Source organism: Homalodisca vitripennis, chromosome 5 (assembly GCF_021130785.1).
Source record: "Homalodisca vitripennis isolate AUS2020 chromosome 5, UT_GWSS_2.1, whole genome shotgun sequence".
NCBI lineage: Eukaryota > Metazoa > Arthropoda > Insecta > Hemiptera > Cicadellidae > Homalodisca > Homalodisca vitripennis.
The window spans coordinates 131,321,224-131,340,024 of NC_060211.1; the positions used below are offsets into that span (position 1 = coordinate 131,321,224).

The 18,801-nt window shown below is 32.6% G+C and overlaps 1 protein-coding gene across 1 annotated transcript in view; it reads left to right on the forward strand.

Annotated features, from left to right (window-relative positions):
• The window catches only part of LOC124362901 (peroxidase), a 113,019-nt gene that overhangs the window by 33,447 nt on the left and 60,771 nt on the right, over nt 1-18,801 (forward strand). The window contains exon 2 of the mRNA XM_046817776.1: nt 11,761-11,919. Coding sequence (XP_046673732.1) covers nt 11,761-11,919 — 159 coding nt within the window. The remainder of the gene's footprint in view (nt 1-11,760; nt 11,920-18,801) is intronic.

Consider the following 18,801-nt stretch of genomic DNA (forward strand, 5'->3'; position numbering starts at 1 on the left):
CAAATTTACTGATTGTTGAACAATTCGACAGAATGTAAAGAAAGTAAACAATATATTTAAGCAATTTCGTCACATTGTTACTATCACATGATAGAGTGTTTTATGACAGTACTTAGTTTATTTGCAAATTCGACTACCAGTTGCTATCATAGTTACTCATAAGAAGAATGTAAATATGTTAGGATTTTATATTAAAATCTTAGAATTTTTTACCCCGAGATCAATAGAGTTCTTCATAGGACTAGGAGGAGTAACCTACAGTATGTACCAAGATTCAAGTCTCTAGGATATTTTCATCTACACTTATAATATGGACGGACAACAACCGGTTTTAAGAATTTTTTGTAAAGAGGACAATGCTTGAATTTACATAAAAACGAAACAATGGTTTAATAAGTAAAGCCAGAACTTCAAGCAAGCCAAATACAAGTACAAATAAAACTATGATACTATCATTGTAAAAAATATACATATTGTTATTTACGCAAATAAGCAAGAGAGTTTGAAATTATTTTAATAAAACCTAATTTATGTACTAATTAGTACTGATTGATGAGATACGCCCCTGTTGGACCTCACATGAATCGCTAAACTGTTAGCCTTCTGCAACGTGATAAACACTGACAGGCACATCCATTTGTCCAATCTCTGTTCTGTCGGAGAGTATAGCTTACCGCCTAGCCTCTTGGAGGGAAACCCAGAGACGTATCCTGCATCCTAAATAGCTGGCTCTCGCTGCTTCTTTATTTATGGTCAGGCCGGACTTACGGCAATTTATTGCCCTCTGTAAGATGCTCTTGACCTTTCCTAGTAATAACTCGGTGAAAGTGAAAGAAAGTACTGCAGTTTCATATGTAACCCTCTGATACAAGTTACCCACTTCGAAAAAATACTTATCTCTTACATAATAAATAATTTTTGTTAAATAATTAATTAATAATAAATAATAGGAAGTTAGCTGAGTACATCTAACCGTGTTTGACGGATTCAAATGTATGGCTTGTAAAGTAACTGAGACTTAGGAAAACCGTAGATAATTAGAACTCATAAGTGACATATAAATACTACTATATGTAAACGAATTCAATACTTTTCCAATTTATTTATTTTTCGGACGAGGCCTTTCGAAAACAAAATAAATTGGAAAAGTATTGTATTCGTTACATTTAGTATTATTTATAAGTTTTTTCAATTGCTCCAAGAGTCTTCATAAGTAACATGTTTTTCAACACAGAAATGTCATGTTTTTATTAAATTAATAACTTACAAATTTTAGTACTATTTCATACAAATTACTCAAGGAATACATCACCGAACGGTATGACATGTTAATCGAACTTGTTCGGTCTTACTTCACGTTTCGTTGAGATGCAAAGTAGGAATACACCAAACCACGTGTTTCGTAACGAGCATTCCTGAAATTTGGTTATAATTTTCCAGCCTATGATCGATTTGTTCTCGAGGTATCTATGAATAAAGTAAAGCTCTTCTATGTTTGTTGTCTTTCCTACGTAGAAGTTTCATGAAACATTTCTATGTGAGAAAGTCTATAGATCAAGCCGTACTCACATGTACGGCGGAAAGTTAATTTTCATGTTTAAACATTGAAAATATTGTATACAATTCATTCTTTCATTTATCTGAGTGTAGAGTTCGATGAGACTAAGCCAACCCTCAAGGACGGACATGAAATATAAATGAATATCATCTTGCCTATGCTGAAATAAATGCTTCATGGAAAATGGCATACATGTAGCCCAATTCTTTAGATATCCTGCAGAGATTTAGGCTTTGATGAATCAAATTTCATACGCGAATATACACCGTCATAGAATTCGATATAAAATATATATTTCCCCATATGAAAATAAAGCTTATGCAAAATTTCAAATTTATACCTCAATTTGTTTTTGATATATCTTGCAGACAGACAAACAGAGAGTAATATTTCCAAACTCTTGAGTGGCAGGTTTCTCTAACATTAAACCAATTAAAAAGAAATAAAATGATCTTATATATAATACATAAAATATTAATTGATTTGGAAGGCGCACTGACACTTGCAATTGTTAACATGTGTTATTGTCAACAGTAAAGCAAGCTTATACCAAATTACGCTATAAATACAACCTCCAGATACACAATGGAGATATAAGTCACCTTCAGCCCAATTTGCCCTTGACGTGTTAACAACAACAATGCGTCGTTAACTGAGTACAGATTTAAGAAGATCTGAATTTATTTCTTAATAGTAGCATATTTGCAAGTACAATAGGGTCAGCATCACAAAGGAGTCATAAAGCGTATTTGGGAATGTAAGTGATTTAAATTGGTCGTCTGGGCAACCTGTGATTTGGGTATATTGATTAACTGCTATTGTTCAACTTACCAGCTTACCAGTTTAAATTCTACATCATGTTCGTAAACATCTGGTAAAAATTGCAAGAAGTTGTTTATTTTGTCGAGTTATCTGAAGTTGAAGATGGCTTCAGGCTAGTGACTGCTTGAATCCCATGTTTTCTACAGTTAAACGCTGGAAGATTTAAAACTTTCTAAATAAGTCCAGGTCCTCGCAGAATACTTGATATTAGAATATGGATTTCGGAAACCTACCAATATAGCATATATACAAATCTCAAGTTTGAATCTCCACTTTTCCATTGAAATACAACTGACCTGATTTCTCACATAGTTTAAACTATTAAAAGGGTGTCTGGCTCTCGTCTTTTATTTTTATATGTGGAAGAATACGAATTCGACTATTACAGCTTTTCAAGTTGGTTTGCAAATAGTTAGTTGCCGTTTCTCTGGAAAACGCTACAGTGCTTACAAGATGGTTATTAAATAACTACCGCAACAACAATTTATTAAAAAGAAATTATTCGTATCAATGATGCACATACTCCAATTATCGTTTAATAACAATTACTTTGACGGGCTGTAGATGGTAAAGAGTTCTTTTACCTAAAAATCTACTTTATTTTTATGTAGGCCACCATTTTGGATTTATCACGTTTTATATAATTTATGTGGCATTGTATTTTATGATTGACATGCCGCTCCAAACAATTTTTGTTTATAGTTTTTGTACTCATTGTATAAAAAATAAATATAAATTTTAAGCCTCTTTAATTTAATTTGTTAATAATAAAGTATTAGTCATGCTTATGCCAAAGATATTGTAAAAGTAATGTTAATTAGTATAAAATAAAACAAACTGCAAATTACGTTTTTATAGATTAATAAACTTCATTATATTCAATACAATGGTAACAATGGATAGTCTATACGAAATTACACTTTTGAAATCAAAACGTTTAAAGATAAAATTTTATAAAAATATTATTATAATAGGTAATACCGATGAGAAATTGGGGTTATGAATTATGCAAAAAGTCCACATATTTTGAAGAATAAAATATAAGCGAAAACAGAATGAAAAGTAGTCGTGTGTCACAAGGACACATCTTTATTTCTTATACAACGTTAAGTAATAAATCAAAATGACGGATGGAAATTTACGACCAAAAACATAGGTTATTTCAACGTGGTTGTTATTTTGATACCGGATCAAATTTAAGAAATGTAACGGACAGCGCATGTAAACCTCACCCTATATATTACAATCGTGTAGACTTTAATTAACAGACCGACCAAGGCCATTGAGGTCAACGAAAGGTGGAGGAGTAGTAGTAACGCAATGGAGTCCCTGTATTATATAAGATCAATCGATAAATAAAGAGGGCAATTGAGTAATAAACTATTGGACAGGGAGGCAGGAAAAGAACTCATTAGTTATCGTTCTGACCGTATGGTAACTGACTGATTGACAAGACTGATTGTAAATCATAACGTCTACTGAGTCCTAGAAAACAATTTTTTGCAAGAGTTGACTTACCAGTTTACGTTGCGTTCACACTGGTTGGAGTGCATACAGTTTTGCCAACATAGATTTACCAAATAACTAACCGGTGCGGCCATTATTTTTGCCCGCACTACTGAGTGCCTGCCACCTGGTACATATTCTAGTCATTAATATCGCAATGAAATGAACTGAACTCTAAAAGAGCAGTTGTTTAATACAAATTAATAAAGTAAGAATCCTCGTGGCAAATTTTGTAATTCTTAACAGCTATAAACCTAATCTTTATGTATAATTTCTAGCAAAAATATAATATACTTTCTCTTCTTTTTTGGTGTAATACGTTTAAAACCTTCACTACAAAAGAGTTATGTACAGACTTTAGAGCAGCTGAGCAGTCGATGTGTTAATATCCAAATTTAAAGATTTTGTTTATTAAAGTGCAACATTAAAGTAAAGTAAAGGTCTTCTTTTACCAGGCGAAGTGGTGAGATCGATTTTTGGTTGAGTTATTTAGTAAAAATTGTATATTCTCTTCCATTAAATATAACCACTCTAAAGAAAAAGAAACAGTGGAAAAATTACTTAAACAACTGAAAATAAATCTGTTACTAACTGAATCTTCTTAAAGTAACTCAACGGAACAATAATTAAACATCAATTGGTCTAGATAAGTTCAATAAATAATGGTCAAACTATTACTGCAAATAACGTAGGTTTGGTGGGAAGGGATACTTCAATTTAGATATTCAGATTAGCTCTAGTTTACCTTCCTCTTAATGCAGCGTCTAGAACTGTCATATTGATCAACCCTTCCCACACTACTAGCTACGTAATGCATAAAACACTCAGTTGCTTCACCGTGTTTAGAGATCGTATCTAAAACATCGCAGTGTCTATATTACACTACAGTTGTAAGCTAGCTGTCTCTGATGTTAAAGCGACGTAAAGGGTTCATTTTGAACTTCTTCCTCACCGAATATTTGGACCCTTCAGAATATTGCTCCAGATACCAGGAGTCAAGTCTGTGAGAGTGTTAGATTCCAGACGTGCACTAAGAGGAATGTGAACATGAGCCAAACTCAGGTTTCATATTACTATAGAGTATACTATCCTTGTCTAAAATAAGATAAAGTTCAAAATGGAAGTTGGCTTGTAGTCGTCAGTAATGAATTAAAAGTGGAGAAGTTGGTTATAGCTATCCAAATTGGTTTGCGAAATAAGTGGGGGGTTGTTGTTACTTTTGACACAAGATGAATGTTTGATAGAATTTAGTAGATAGGTTTAATCATTTCTGTGTAAGGTGTAATTAATATCATAGAATATATACCTAATATTAATATCCAACTAATCGTTCAAAATCGTAGTCAGTTGAATTTACCTAGCGAGAAAATACATTTAGAGATACAGTTAAACACAGGATCCAAACTGTTATGGGTTTGTAAATATAGGTTCAACAGCTTTTGGCTCTCAATAAAAACTCATCTTAATCCTACAAAATGAGGGAAATTCAAAATAATTCCTTGAATATCATCGGCTAGGATGTGTATCATCAACGCCGCAAAAGGAATGTTAATGCCAGGTGTCTCAAAGTCGGCTGCTTACAGAGGAAGATGGCAAAATCTAAAACCGTTACCAAAAGTGTAAAAAATAAATATAGGTGAGAGAAGGTACACAATTTTCAACAACATTAAGTCACTCTGGGGCAAGTAGATATATTTTAAGGTCTGTAACAAATCTATAATTACCGTTGCAAGACCAGTAGAATGCCACTAGAAATAATCTGTATGGTCCAGTTTATGTGTATGGAAATAGTGGCGTACGAAACATGCCAAAATAAAGATTAAGAATCAACATTTTCATTCTCTGATTGCCTTCCGTACACCTTACGAATAGCCTACTAGGTGCGCAGTGCAATGTAACTCTAATTATGTAATTATTACGTATGTACGCTAGACTCTCACGAGTATTGTGTGCTGTCCTAGTCTGGACACCCATTCATATGCACTGTTTCTCAGATTACGTCTGCATATGAAGCAAAAAGTCCCGATCCTATGAGTGGAAGATGATTTTTATCTTTGTAGTAATTTCTGATTTGATATAAAACTGTTCAGTCGACCTTATTTGTTGTTGAAAGGCAGTTTAAGCTCAATTAAATTAGTAATTAGACTATCACACAGCCAGTGTACATGACGGGTACCCTTAGACGTAATTTAATTTTGTGTACAGAAAAAATGGAATCGCGCGTGGGTTAAATGATCCATGTCATGCATTGCTCTAACAAACAAGATTGACCGCTTGTACTGTGTTCAATCATAATAAATGAAATTTGATCCTCTCACAAGAGTTTCAATTTCCTATGAGAAAAAATGTTCCAGACAGCTAAGTGGTCTTGTGACAATTCGTCTTAAAATTTTAAAATTAGTATTGCCATTCTAACATACACTCCTCGGTCCCTACTTTGTCTTTATTTACCAATTGCTGGATTAGTAAACGTTACCAAAAGCAAATCTAGAGTATATATCTCATTATTTGCTCAAAGTTATTTAAAAAAAATCAACTTTTATAATCTTTTACAAATTTTGTGATCAAGGAGACCAATACTAGTATAAGATTAAAGCAAGGTTTTACAATGAGCAGTTTAAATATGAAGAGCTGTGTAATTTGGGTTCGTAAATGGTACTTAAGTAAATCCTCTTTTTGCCATCGGAAGATTATGCCCAGAGGTTACAATCAGTACAGCTTCAATCCCATATTAATGACAATATGAGCTAGTAATGATGAAAATTAAGCTATTAATAGGAGTAATTATTTAACTATTTGATTTGATTGAATACTGCTAGTCCATACATATACTCTGTACATTGGATAAAGTGCTTCTACAATCATGCTTCATAGGGGCGCTACTATGATCAATGCCTGGGGTAAACGTGATTCTATTCTTCATACTTTGGCTAACGCAACGCGTGGTATCTACACCAGTTGGTGAATATATTAGGCAAACCTAATATAAATCAACTCAGGGTATGGACAATAGAAATACCAAAGGAACAAAACTAAAATTTAATATATTTCGACAAAACAAAAATACTAATAAAGTGTCTCTACTATTATGCAAGGCAATATAAGAGTAACCACCCCTATACAGACATATAAGTGACTATAAAAAATGACAAAATAAAGAAGGCAAGTGTTTAATTGTTAAAAAGTTGGCAACTTGTGACAAAGACCCTTGATGATAATTGTTGCTTACGCTGGTTGCTAAGAATAAGCTCTAGGGTATATTATTGGCCCTTTCGTTATTATTACCATATAACTAGAATTGGCTCAGGCTTAAATATGTTGAGACTTTAACTATGCGAGCAATGTTTTATCGCAATATGAACTGGAAAACTTAAGTTGTGTTTCTTATTTATTTTAAGACCACGATCAAATGTTTCTGACCTGTTGCTTTTATTCATTTTTTGAAATTTGATCTACATGATTTGAAAAGTATATTACTATTACTGACCGGCTGTGTTCGTATTCTGTCCCCTCCCAACTGTTTGGTGTTTCAAAGCTCATTCCACTGTCAGATACATATTTTAATGCCACACATTAAAAAGATTGTCCCAAGATTTGTACATAAACCTCATCAACTTTAGTAATTTGACTAACCATAAAATCAAAATTGTACACAAACGTTCTGGAATTAAATAAGCAACAGTGTAATGATTAAACTGGCATTAATACAGTCTGCGGCTAAAACGAATGTAACAGTATATTATCTCTAAGTTAATAACCAGTCCCACATTCCTTTAATGGGTATTCCATTTAATATGTGCTCTATTACAATAAATACATTTAAATTTGATCCACGAAAGCATGTATAATACTACTATGCTAAATAAAATGCTTATAATAGACGAGGCAGCACAGAATAATTTGCGCACGTTCTCTGAATCTGACAACACCTTCACCTCAGAGCCTAGAAAGGAAATGTTTGATGTCGATTTGTACCAGGATACCGAATGTTTATCACTTTGGCCGTTGTTGAACTGCCGTGAGGGGATCATAATTCATTAGTTAGGCCCAGATCACTCACGTGCCGCCCACGCCCCACACCCGCGCCCAGGCGAGAAAGTTGCCCTGATTGATAATGGAACTGATAAGATGTGAACCGTGACCAAGGACATTGTTGATGTGATAAAGATCCTGGATGCCTGCGGCGTGACTCCCTGATTCTGCAAGTCACCTTTCGTGATTAAACGTGGTTTGAAGGTCCCAGGAAGAGTAAACCGGCATATTTGTCACGGTGACAACGACATCGTTCTGACAAATCGTTTTTCTATCCTTGACATTCATTGTTATGCTCGGAATGATGCACGCCGTTAACTGTCGAATGTTCGAAATAATGAGCGATGCCTTTAACGACCAAGTTAATATTTTAGTATCTGAAAGTGATTCTGATGTTTTAATGATTTTTACAGATTTAATCAAATTCTTGACAGTTTGCAGAAATGATTAGTAAAACGAAGTTGCTGTAGGCTGTTACTTCTGAATTCATATTTGATTGCTTAAAATTTGTCTTTTTCGTTAGCCAGTTTGTTAGGTATATCAGTAGATGTGCAGATTTCTCAAATCTCAGAACTGTGTTGTAGGATGTTGAGGTTCAAATGGAAGGATGCTCGCCGAGTACCTTCGGTAGTTTTGGATGAAATGGAAAAAGTGCTAATTATATGTCCTCCATATGTTGAAGAGAGAACATATGTATTAAGAATTTAGGAATGAGGACTAGACGTGAGTGTCGCTCACATTGAGTGAAAGTGGTTAGCGTTTGGTGGCAGTGGCAGGGGCCAAATTATTTATTCCTGAATGGTTGTATCTCATTCACGAAGTTCTTCAATCGCATTGCTTATCACTTATTTTTCATATCTTAGAAAACCACATAAAACATTCAGTTACAAAATAACTAATGTTACTACCTCTCTTATAAAAACAAAACAGGAATAACATGGTAATATACTTTAATCTTGTTTTTGGTTGATTTATTGGATTAGACAGCAGTATATATAATAAAAATCAAACCCAACATGTATTAAACATTATTTTCTGACTTTATAACCCTAGTAACTGAGGTGGTGCAATTGCATTATGAAATTAAGTTATTGCTTTACCTTATTTTTAATGATTATTTAAATGTTTACTGTAGCCTAGAAAGGGCACTCGTAGGACAAGTATATTTTACGTAGCCATAACTTTATTTTAGTACTAACTTGACTTTTTGAGAATCAAGTTTATAAAATCTACGATTACAAAATATGGGTTTCAATGTCGCGGAATTAAGAAACTAATAAAACGCTACAATGTATTATGGATTCGACAGAATGTAATAAAAGTCTTTGCTGAACTGACTGAAATGTAATGGAAATCTTGACGCTATTTCACCTTTTGACCCCATTCATACGTACATATATTTTAAATATATCCATATATGATAACCAACTTAGCATAGAATATCTAAATACTATCCTCTCAAGAACAACTTTGCTGCTCTTTGAACTTTTGACCCCAAATCAATGGAGCTCTTGCTTGGACAAGGATGAACCTAGTGCAATGTATCAAGACTTTCTATCAAGAGTTATTACACATACAGACGACGACACCATTTTACGAAGGAGCTGTCGGTTGTACAAGGACTTTGAATTACAGTGTTCTGTAAAGAATCACCCAGGAAATAGATTTCACAATGCAGCGTATTATGGCAATTTGGAGAATTTGCAGAGATGATGGTATCAACCTTAACACCTGATAGTCTTGGATACACCATTAGAGGGAAGGTCTAGCTACTCGTATCCTAATGAGAGGCTACTCACGACTCCTAGCGGTGGTTAGCAATGACTCAACTGTAAGCCTTTGTTCGTGATTTTAGAGCCTTAGGCTTCAGTGGTTGTTCATTGGAACTGTTAAGTAGTGAGTATTACATTGTCTTTCTAAAAACAACAACACACGAGTAAAAAGTTATGGATATAGAAATAAATAAGACGTAACTAGTCATGAATGAAAACATGTAACGCCAACATAGTTTCTTATATAAAAATTCATTATACAAAAAACAATATTTCCACTGTAAATTTTATTAAGTTTATTTAGTGTTATAAACACATAGAGGAATATCGCTTTCAAAACGTTTCAAGAAACTTAGTAATGAGAAAGAGAATGATTATTTACAGTGTTTTATGTCATGAAAAGAAAATAAGTTGATGTCTTGTATCTCAAGCGTGATATAACTATCGTCTTTAATATAAGCAAGGTGTTAAATACAAGCAATATTTAAATTTTATGAAAGTACATTTTTAAGATTTTATTCCTAGTAAATTATTCCTATTATTCCAAAAGTATTTAATTTCCACAACAGGTTGAAAATTGCTTTCCAATAATTCCGATGTGATATAACCATCCTATATTTGTATACGATAGCAGTTAAAACTAAAAACATAATATATTAACTTACTAACAAGTTTTCATAAGCTAAATTATACTATAGTAATTTCATAGTAACATATGACTTATGGTCCAGGAAATCAACAAAAAAATCTAAAGAATATGAAAAATATGAGAATCGTAATACCAGATTTATTTTATGTTTAGCAAATGGAATAATCCTGCTTCTTCCTGGTAAAATTCGATTTGCTTATATATTTTATAGCCTTCAGTGTGAGCTTCCAAACGTTTTATGGCGCAGTAAATATAATATTCCTCTTTTTGGAGAATATACGGCTTTGCTCCCTCCCAATATCTTCGTTTGTCGTTATACTGGACCTTCAGCCTTGAAAATATCTAAGCTTAGACTCAACGCTTTATATAGTTTATTATGATAATAATGGAGCAAATACTTATTTAATACTTAATCTAATCTGAACCTGATGATTCTTATTACACTATCTAGCTTTAGTGAAATTTAAGATATACCTACCAAATAACCTTTTTAGCAGTATAAATAAAATAACTAGACTTGAAAAATTGGATTAGTCTAATGACAGTATTAACTTGTTAAACCACTCAAATATGTTTAACTAGATATGAGTGAAAGTATATATATATATATATATATATATATATATATATATATATATATATATAAATTGTATAAATGGCAATAGCCTTATTTAATTTCAATAAACATTGAATCACAAAAAGTACTTGCTCCGCCAGGAGTCGAACCCGGATCTCTTACTTGCCGGGTGAATGTGCTAAATTAAATAAGGCTATTGCCATTTATACAATTTAATGTAAATAAAAGTCGTTTGACAGGTATTTGGTCTTCCGATCATATGTTAGTTTGCTTATTTAAAACGCATATGTGACAGATACGGCCAAATACAAAATAACTTGAATCGGAAAAAGTAAGCGCTCTGTGGTGTAATGGTAGCACATTCACTCGCCAAGTGAGAGATCCGGGTTCGACTCCCGGCGGAGCAAGTACTTTTTGTGATTCAATGTTTATTGAAATTATATATATATATATATATATATACACACACACATACAAAGAGTTATTTGTATCAAACTTTTTAGACCTATTTTACCATATATTTTAATTTCTTAAACAATTCAATTTGTGTAAAATGTAATATCTATTTAATCTCTAATCAACCATAAACTGCAAGTTTCACATCATAAAATATGTTGTCTATTCGTGCATAAAATGTTTATATTGGTAATTAAATAAATATATAAGAAAACTTGTAGTGGTAACTTACGAAATTCTTAAACATCCTGAGCTATTTGCGTGTTACGTTTCCAATTTTAAAACTGTTATTTTGATGGAACTCCCTACCTAAATACTACTTATGGAAATACCTATTTCACAAGGATTTTTCTAAGATGAAAATAACTGATGGCATCTCTTGTTTCAGGGGCCTCGTATGGGGCTGTCTATTGTCGCTGCTGGTCCGCTGCGGACAACCCATCCAATACACTCCCCTGGACACGAACGGTGGGGAGTGCGCGCTGCTCCTGGGGAGGGACAGGTCGTCACTGTATGAGTACAGCACAAACCTACTCAGAGGGACGCTGTGAGTCAATTGATTGATATTCCTACTTAGTTTGTTCTGTATACATTATTTAGAAGAGAATATTGTTATCGTCCTTTGTATATTCGTTTCAGAGAATACGATATACATAATGTTCAGTAAATGCTGTCACTATTCTGCTGTTACAAGTTAGTTTTTTTAAAGTTGTGTATGAAAATAATGGACGAGACAATACTGATAGCTTTTTTACAGACAAATAATGTTTAAAAAAGAGATTGCATATCTCTTCAGGGATTTCGACCCAAGATGATTCATTAAAGATGGCTCTCTACAACGACGATGAGATATCTCAAATTGTCGTTGTAACTACAGTTCACCTTCCTCTTAGTGCAGTGCTTGGAATCTGACTATTTGTTTGGGTATCTTCAGGCGAAAATGACTCCAGATTCCAGGTACCAAGACTGTGACGGCGTCATATTCCAGGTGCTGCAATAAGAGCAACGTGAACTGGATATAAAATCAACATTTACATTTTTGATGTGTTAGCAAAGTTTAGCCACAGTGTGTATCTGAAACTTTAGGAGACGCTCATTCTATAAATTAGTTAAAACTGTCAATTAATCGAATATTGATTAGATATTCAGGGATGGAAGGTGAATGTCTTATAGGTAAACATATTGACATTTTATATTTCTTTAATTTTGTCTAAAAAACTTATTAAAATCTTACGCTCTATTACTCAAACCAATAAATGTTTTAAAAATATTTCCCTATTCGGATAGGATTTTTAAGTTTTCTGTAGCTGGAATTAGTAAATGATAAATAGTGCATGAATTCATTTAGTATTTTAGTTCCCTGTCCATATAATTGTCAGCGGCTTGCCAAATGAAGCTAAATAATATTCGAGCAATTTAGTTATTTTAATACTTTTTCACAGGAAATTCACATTTTTATTAACTAACTAATAATTATTCGTGATATAACCTCCCGACGGTTGGAACGATGTCGTTACTTGCCCATAGAAATTAAAAATATAGTTTAGGAAGTTAGGACAGAGAACATATTGTGAGCATTTAACAGACCAGAGTTTCTTGGAGTAGGTAGTTCCTAAGTAGAACATAAGAAATATTTCATAATGAGTGAAACAGGATTTCTTCGGACATTTTTCATCGCTCAGAGATACAAAAAAAAACAAAAAAAAAAATTAAAAACTACACAATTAATAATCTGTTCTCTCTAAACAGTGGAAATGATTGAGGGTAAAATGGCAAAAGATTTGTGTTTAATTTTGAAAGAAAATTGTGCTGATAAACCAACTCAGAAGCAAATATAATTTAGTTAACTACATTCTGAAGAAACCCGTTACTCCTCAAATCTATTGTACACTATAGTGTACAGAAATGTTTGAGTCAATTCAGACCTGAAACAAATTTGTCACAAAAAAAATAAGACATCTTATGATTACACTATAGTGTCCAATTGTTGGTTTCTTGAAAAATGAATACTCTACGACTATAGAACAATTTAGATTTTTCCGTGTACAGTAAAAGAAATATCGTGTATCTTATATGAAAAAGAAAATAAGACCAACATTTGCTTTAAGATTATTAGTTACTAGAATCCACTCGAATTTTGATTATTTTGCTTTTTATTAATCGGATCGTTGGTGAGAGAATACACGTTTTCTCATATAGGGGTGTCACTCTGAGTTAACACTGGAGTTAAACCACCGAGAAAGTAGTTCTTTTTTATTTTAAAATATTCATCAAAATCGGTGCTGTAATTTTGGAAAAGAATCAGTAGTAAAAAATAAAACAGAGACACATAAATAGATTGAATTGTGTACCTCCTGTTCTTTTAATCTACCTAGTAATAAATAATTTAACCAATGTATGATTAAATTTAACCACTATATCAAGTTTGTTTGAGGGAATTATGACGACATATTTATAACGTTCATAAGTACGTATTTTATTATGTAAGGAAGTATATAAAAAGACTTATTGATGTAAGAAGATCTCTATTTAGAGTTCCTGACCTCATGCTCTGTGCGAAGGAAGTTATGACACGTCTGGGAGAAGGGAGAGTCATCATAAACCAATTTAAAGAACAGGTCATTTTTATGGTTACTATAAAAAGCTATTTGCATATAACGCGGAAGTATGACCCAGTGACTCCGTGACGTGAAAGCAAGCCGTATTTTCTGAATTATTTGCCTAGTAAATTATGTAGTAACTGTGAAATGTTGATGTAGAAAAGGAAATATTAACCAGGAAATTGTTTTTTTACGGACCAAACATGAAATAGAGTTTAACCTTGAGACAATGAGCATGATTCTTTAGAGTCGTAGACTGTGTGGTGTCTCCCTGGGATGCATAATAACCTTACATAATTTTGCTGACGAAACAGATTATTGTCGTTCTCTCTCGATTTCATAGGTTTATCTCCCGGAGAAGCAGGAAACGTTTTATACCGACAAATGTGCTCACAAGTCATCCTTCCAGAGGCGTGACAAGAATAAGGTTTAAAGGATCAGGAATCTCCTTAATGTTAGATGTAACTTTTACCATTTGCCATTCAACCTCCAGAGAATGTCCTGGTAGTCGCCGGTCACGAGAATGGCGACAGGACTTTCCCGTCGTTGACCACGGACGGTCGAGCTCACTGCCGCTATTGTACTAACTGCAACTGCAGTAAGCGACGTGCATCAGTGAACATTGCAGTTGGAGATCATTGACGGTACTTAGTATCCACAGTGCAGCGGGAATATGTATCAGGACAGAGGAGGTGTTATATGAGGTTCACTAGGAGTAGTACCTGATGTTGTCCGGATTATTCTTTAAGAAACGAGAAGTGTTATTACAATAAATAACATAAATACAAGTACACAACCACTTAGTTTCTAGTAAATGTATACAGACAATAAAAAAGCTTTTAGAAATTTTGAAATTATATAAAAAAAACATTTTCTAAGCATGTTCAAAAAATAAAGGTCACCTGTGTTATGGGTACAAATAATAATGGCGTAAATGTGTTGTGGCTTAAGGGTGATAAATCAGGATGGCCGTAAAAACTGCCAGTTATTGAACACATTAATCCTGCATTCAATCCCAAAGGTAAGTGTACTCAACACCACGTATCCCTTATCAGCTTCCCTGAGATTACATGCATAATTTCAAACCTATAGTTCATTGCATTCTGAAGATGTCCTAAAACAGATAAACAGACAGACAATCATACATAAAAGTAATGATTATACCTTCTGGAAGACAAAAAGGGATTATCTCAGGCTATCGTGGTGATGCTCGGCTAAATTCCATGGTTGGTCACTTATCATCGTAGAACTTATTCTTATCTATGCCAAATCTCATGTTAAAACTAAAATAAAATTACAGATGAATTCTTTCTCAAGATATATTGACACATAATACATTTACAATTTTGTTCACTAAGTTTAATAGTAATACTTAAATAATAAAAGGTTTCGGTAAGCTAAGAAGTATATTATAACGCGTGAGTGCGCTTAAATCAAGCCTTATCACTAAATTTTAATCTTGAATTTCCACTCTATTATCCTTAACTTTTACTCTAGGAATAAAAATGTAACATTTAAAACCGCATATGATTCTACACAGTTTGTTTACAAATTTATTTATCCTGAAAATTTATTTATTTTATCTTTGCCATCAATGTTACTCATAAGACCAATTTAAAAATATTTGCTTTCGCTCAGCCAAATCCTATAGAGTATCTTCCACTATTTTGGAATTCAGTGTTGCCTATTGAGAACTAAAGATGCAGGCCAAATATAAAATCTATAGGTAAGTTCGTTTTCAAGATATCATGCTGATAGACAGAGATAACCACCATTTTTCCAGTCTCTTAAGTCTAGCTTTGCTAGCGCTTAGCCAATAAATATGAAATGTAAATTAAAAACTTCTTTTAACCTTTAAAAATATCTTTTAACTTTAATTTCAATATCATTTCAAGAACCACACGAAATCCTCAAGAAAAGATTTTAAGAAGTGAATCTTACCCTATCTATAATTTCCATAAATGTCTTATAACTCCCTAAAGATATGGATCATTTAATCTTTAACTATACGAAACAGAAACTTCACACCTTTTTACTGTATAAGAAAAAAATCCTAATGAAACTAAAATAGAGGTTTGAGAAAATAAAATACACGCTAATGAATAAAACAATTTAAATCACTATTACGACATTACCGTCCCTTTTAGGAGGCATGTGATTTAGGAAAACAAAAAACTCAGACTCATAGTGAGGGAGAATTACTCATAGTGCTATAATTCATAGACCGACGGAGCGTAACCATGAATGTCTAATACTGTATTAGTATTAATTACTTCATATGTCTAAGTTATTGTAAATAAGGAATAGTAGGAAGAATTGGGATGACTATGGAGGTCATTGAGGTTTTTGATTTAGCACGAGAGCATTTGAACCATCCAATGCATTAAAAAAAATAATTCTGCCTCTTTAATAAATGCATTTTTCCATTTATTTTTTAATTCCAAGTCGATGGACGTAAGTTCCTCGCATTTCATGATGACTGTGATATTCCCAATGTTACTTATATTCGATTTATTTTTTATTTAATTAAATTTAAATTAATAAAACACCTCACATTTTAAAAAAAAACTCAACAAACTCTATCAGAACCTGAAAAATCACCTGTAAGAACACACGGCTTCATCAGTTCTTTTTAAATTTACCATCATTCACGCATACTTAGTTATTTAAATCATATATTAGTAAAGGTAGATGGAACATGGTTTATTATAAACAATTATAGTCTATGATAAAATGTGATAGGAGTATGCCACGTGTCGCGAACAAGCATTGGTGCACACTTTCAAGTCTATAGCTTAATTCATTAGGCGACATTTTAAAATATAATTTATGATTGTACTCAGTTTGATTTCATTTACACTACAATTTTCTTCCCGTATGCCAATTTAACAATATTCGCTAACGCTCAGCCAAATAAAATGAATGACATGGCACCATCCTAGAAATCGATGCTGCTTATACAAAAATTAAGCATCCTGAAAAATTTGAAATCCATAGGTAAGTTTGAAATAGAGGTATCCTACAGATAGACAGAGAGGTAGAATTGAAAATATTTTATTTGTGTGATAGGTTTTGCTAATGTTCAGCTAATTAGATTAAAAAGTGATTGTTATTAATAAAGTTGAGTTCTGTTTGGTTGCTTATATTTGGAGGTTATGGGGGTTTGCCTCACGATGTACACACAAGGGAAACTTAAATTATTTAACTTCCAAAACCTGAGAAAACTGAATGTTTTGAGTCAGTTTATTTAAAAAAAATGAAAGTACGAACACTTTTGAACTAACATCTAAGTTTTTCAGATCACAGCTTTGTCGAGATATTGCTTACACATTTACATTCTTGAAATATTTCGATCTAAGTATACGGTGCCTTTATTATCGTATAAGCAATGTTAGATGCAATGTGAACCGGGAAATTTATATGTTAGTGTTATCGTACCGGTTCTTGCAAGCCTAAGATTTAAAATTTTGGTATGTGGTATGTTTATACAGTTTATCAAGAATTTTCCTCGCTTGAAATCCAAGAAACATCTTTTAAATATTTTAAATATATTATCATGGAGCCTATAACCGTATTAGTCTACATTCACAGTGTAAATAATTACAATGGAATATTGAGAATATGACTAAATGAATATTGTTAGCTCAGTCCTACCATTGACTTTATTTGCTAATAACATAAAAAGCGATTTCGTTAAAAAGCTAGCAGTCTTATATTAGGCCTAATGGTATCGTGTAAATATTTCACACACAAAACACGTTTATGAGTCTGAATATGAACTAGGGCCAAGACCGTCTGGTGTCCACACAAAAAATGAGGTGAGGTCAAGTCTCCGACAACTTAGTTATCAGATAACGTGCGTTCGGCTGACTAAATGGTGTTTAGTTACCAATTATGTTTTTTCAAACGTAGGAGAGGTCAACATTAATATAACGGTACGCAACTCGCTGCTTATGGTGGTTGTGTGTACTGAGTGTAATTAAGTTTTACATATAGTAAAAATTAATTTGTATAGTACAAAATGAAAGTTTGATTTATTCCGTGGTGGGTTTGCGATGAACGTGATGAAGTAGAGATACTAACGTGATTTAAGTTAGCTAATCTGAAATAATCACTATAGTTTCAGGCTAAGAGTTCAGTAATCTTATGCTAAGCGTAAGTGAAATATCATCATCAGATCGATTGGAATTGTGTTAGTCCGCATGTCGTTGTGCTATAATTACACAAATCGTCATGCTATTTTGCAACAAATATAGCAAAATTTTCTGTTTTATGAATATCTGTTTTAACATATACATTAATTTGAGTGATCGAACTCTAAAAGAATGAAGTTGTTTGAAAGCTCAATATCTTTAAAAAAGAGAAATACTTAAATATAGGCATACAACTAATATTAGTTTAATAATATGTAAATTGTATAAAATTAAAAAGGTTTCAATAACAACGTTTCTAAAAATACGTTTAAAAATTTTAGAAATCAATATTAAATGTACAATTTTAAAATAAATTTGATGTATCAAAAGTAAGAAAATGATCAGAGTGAATGTTGGATTTTAATTAAATAATTAGTTTATTGCCATTTTCGATAAACTTCTAAGTGACAATTATTGTTAGGAGCATTTAAATTTATATATCATTTTTCAGCTGAAACAAAACTTGCATAATGATTGTATTACGTTGCTCATGGGCAATAGTCGTGTATTATTATTCCATAATAAATTAGAATATGGCCTTAAATATAAGTGGAAATTAAGTATGCATACTATTGGAGGTTGTCTAGGGTGATCTTAAATAGTTATAATGTTGTGTTTACAATATTATGTAATGGT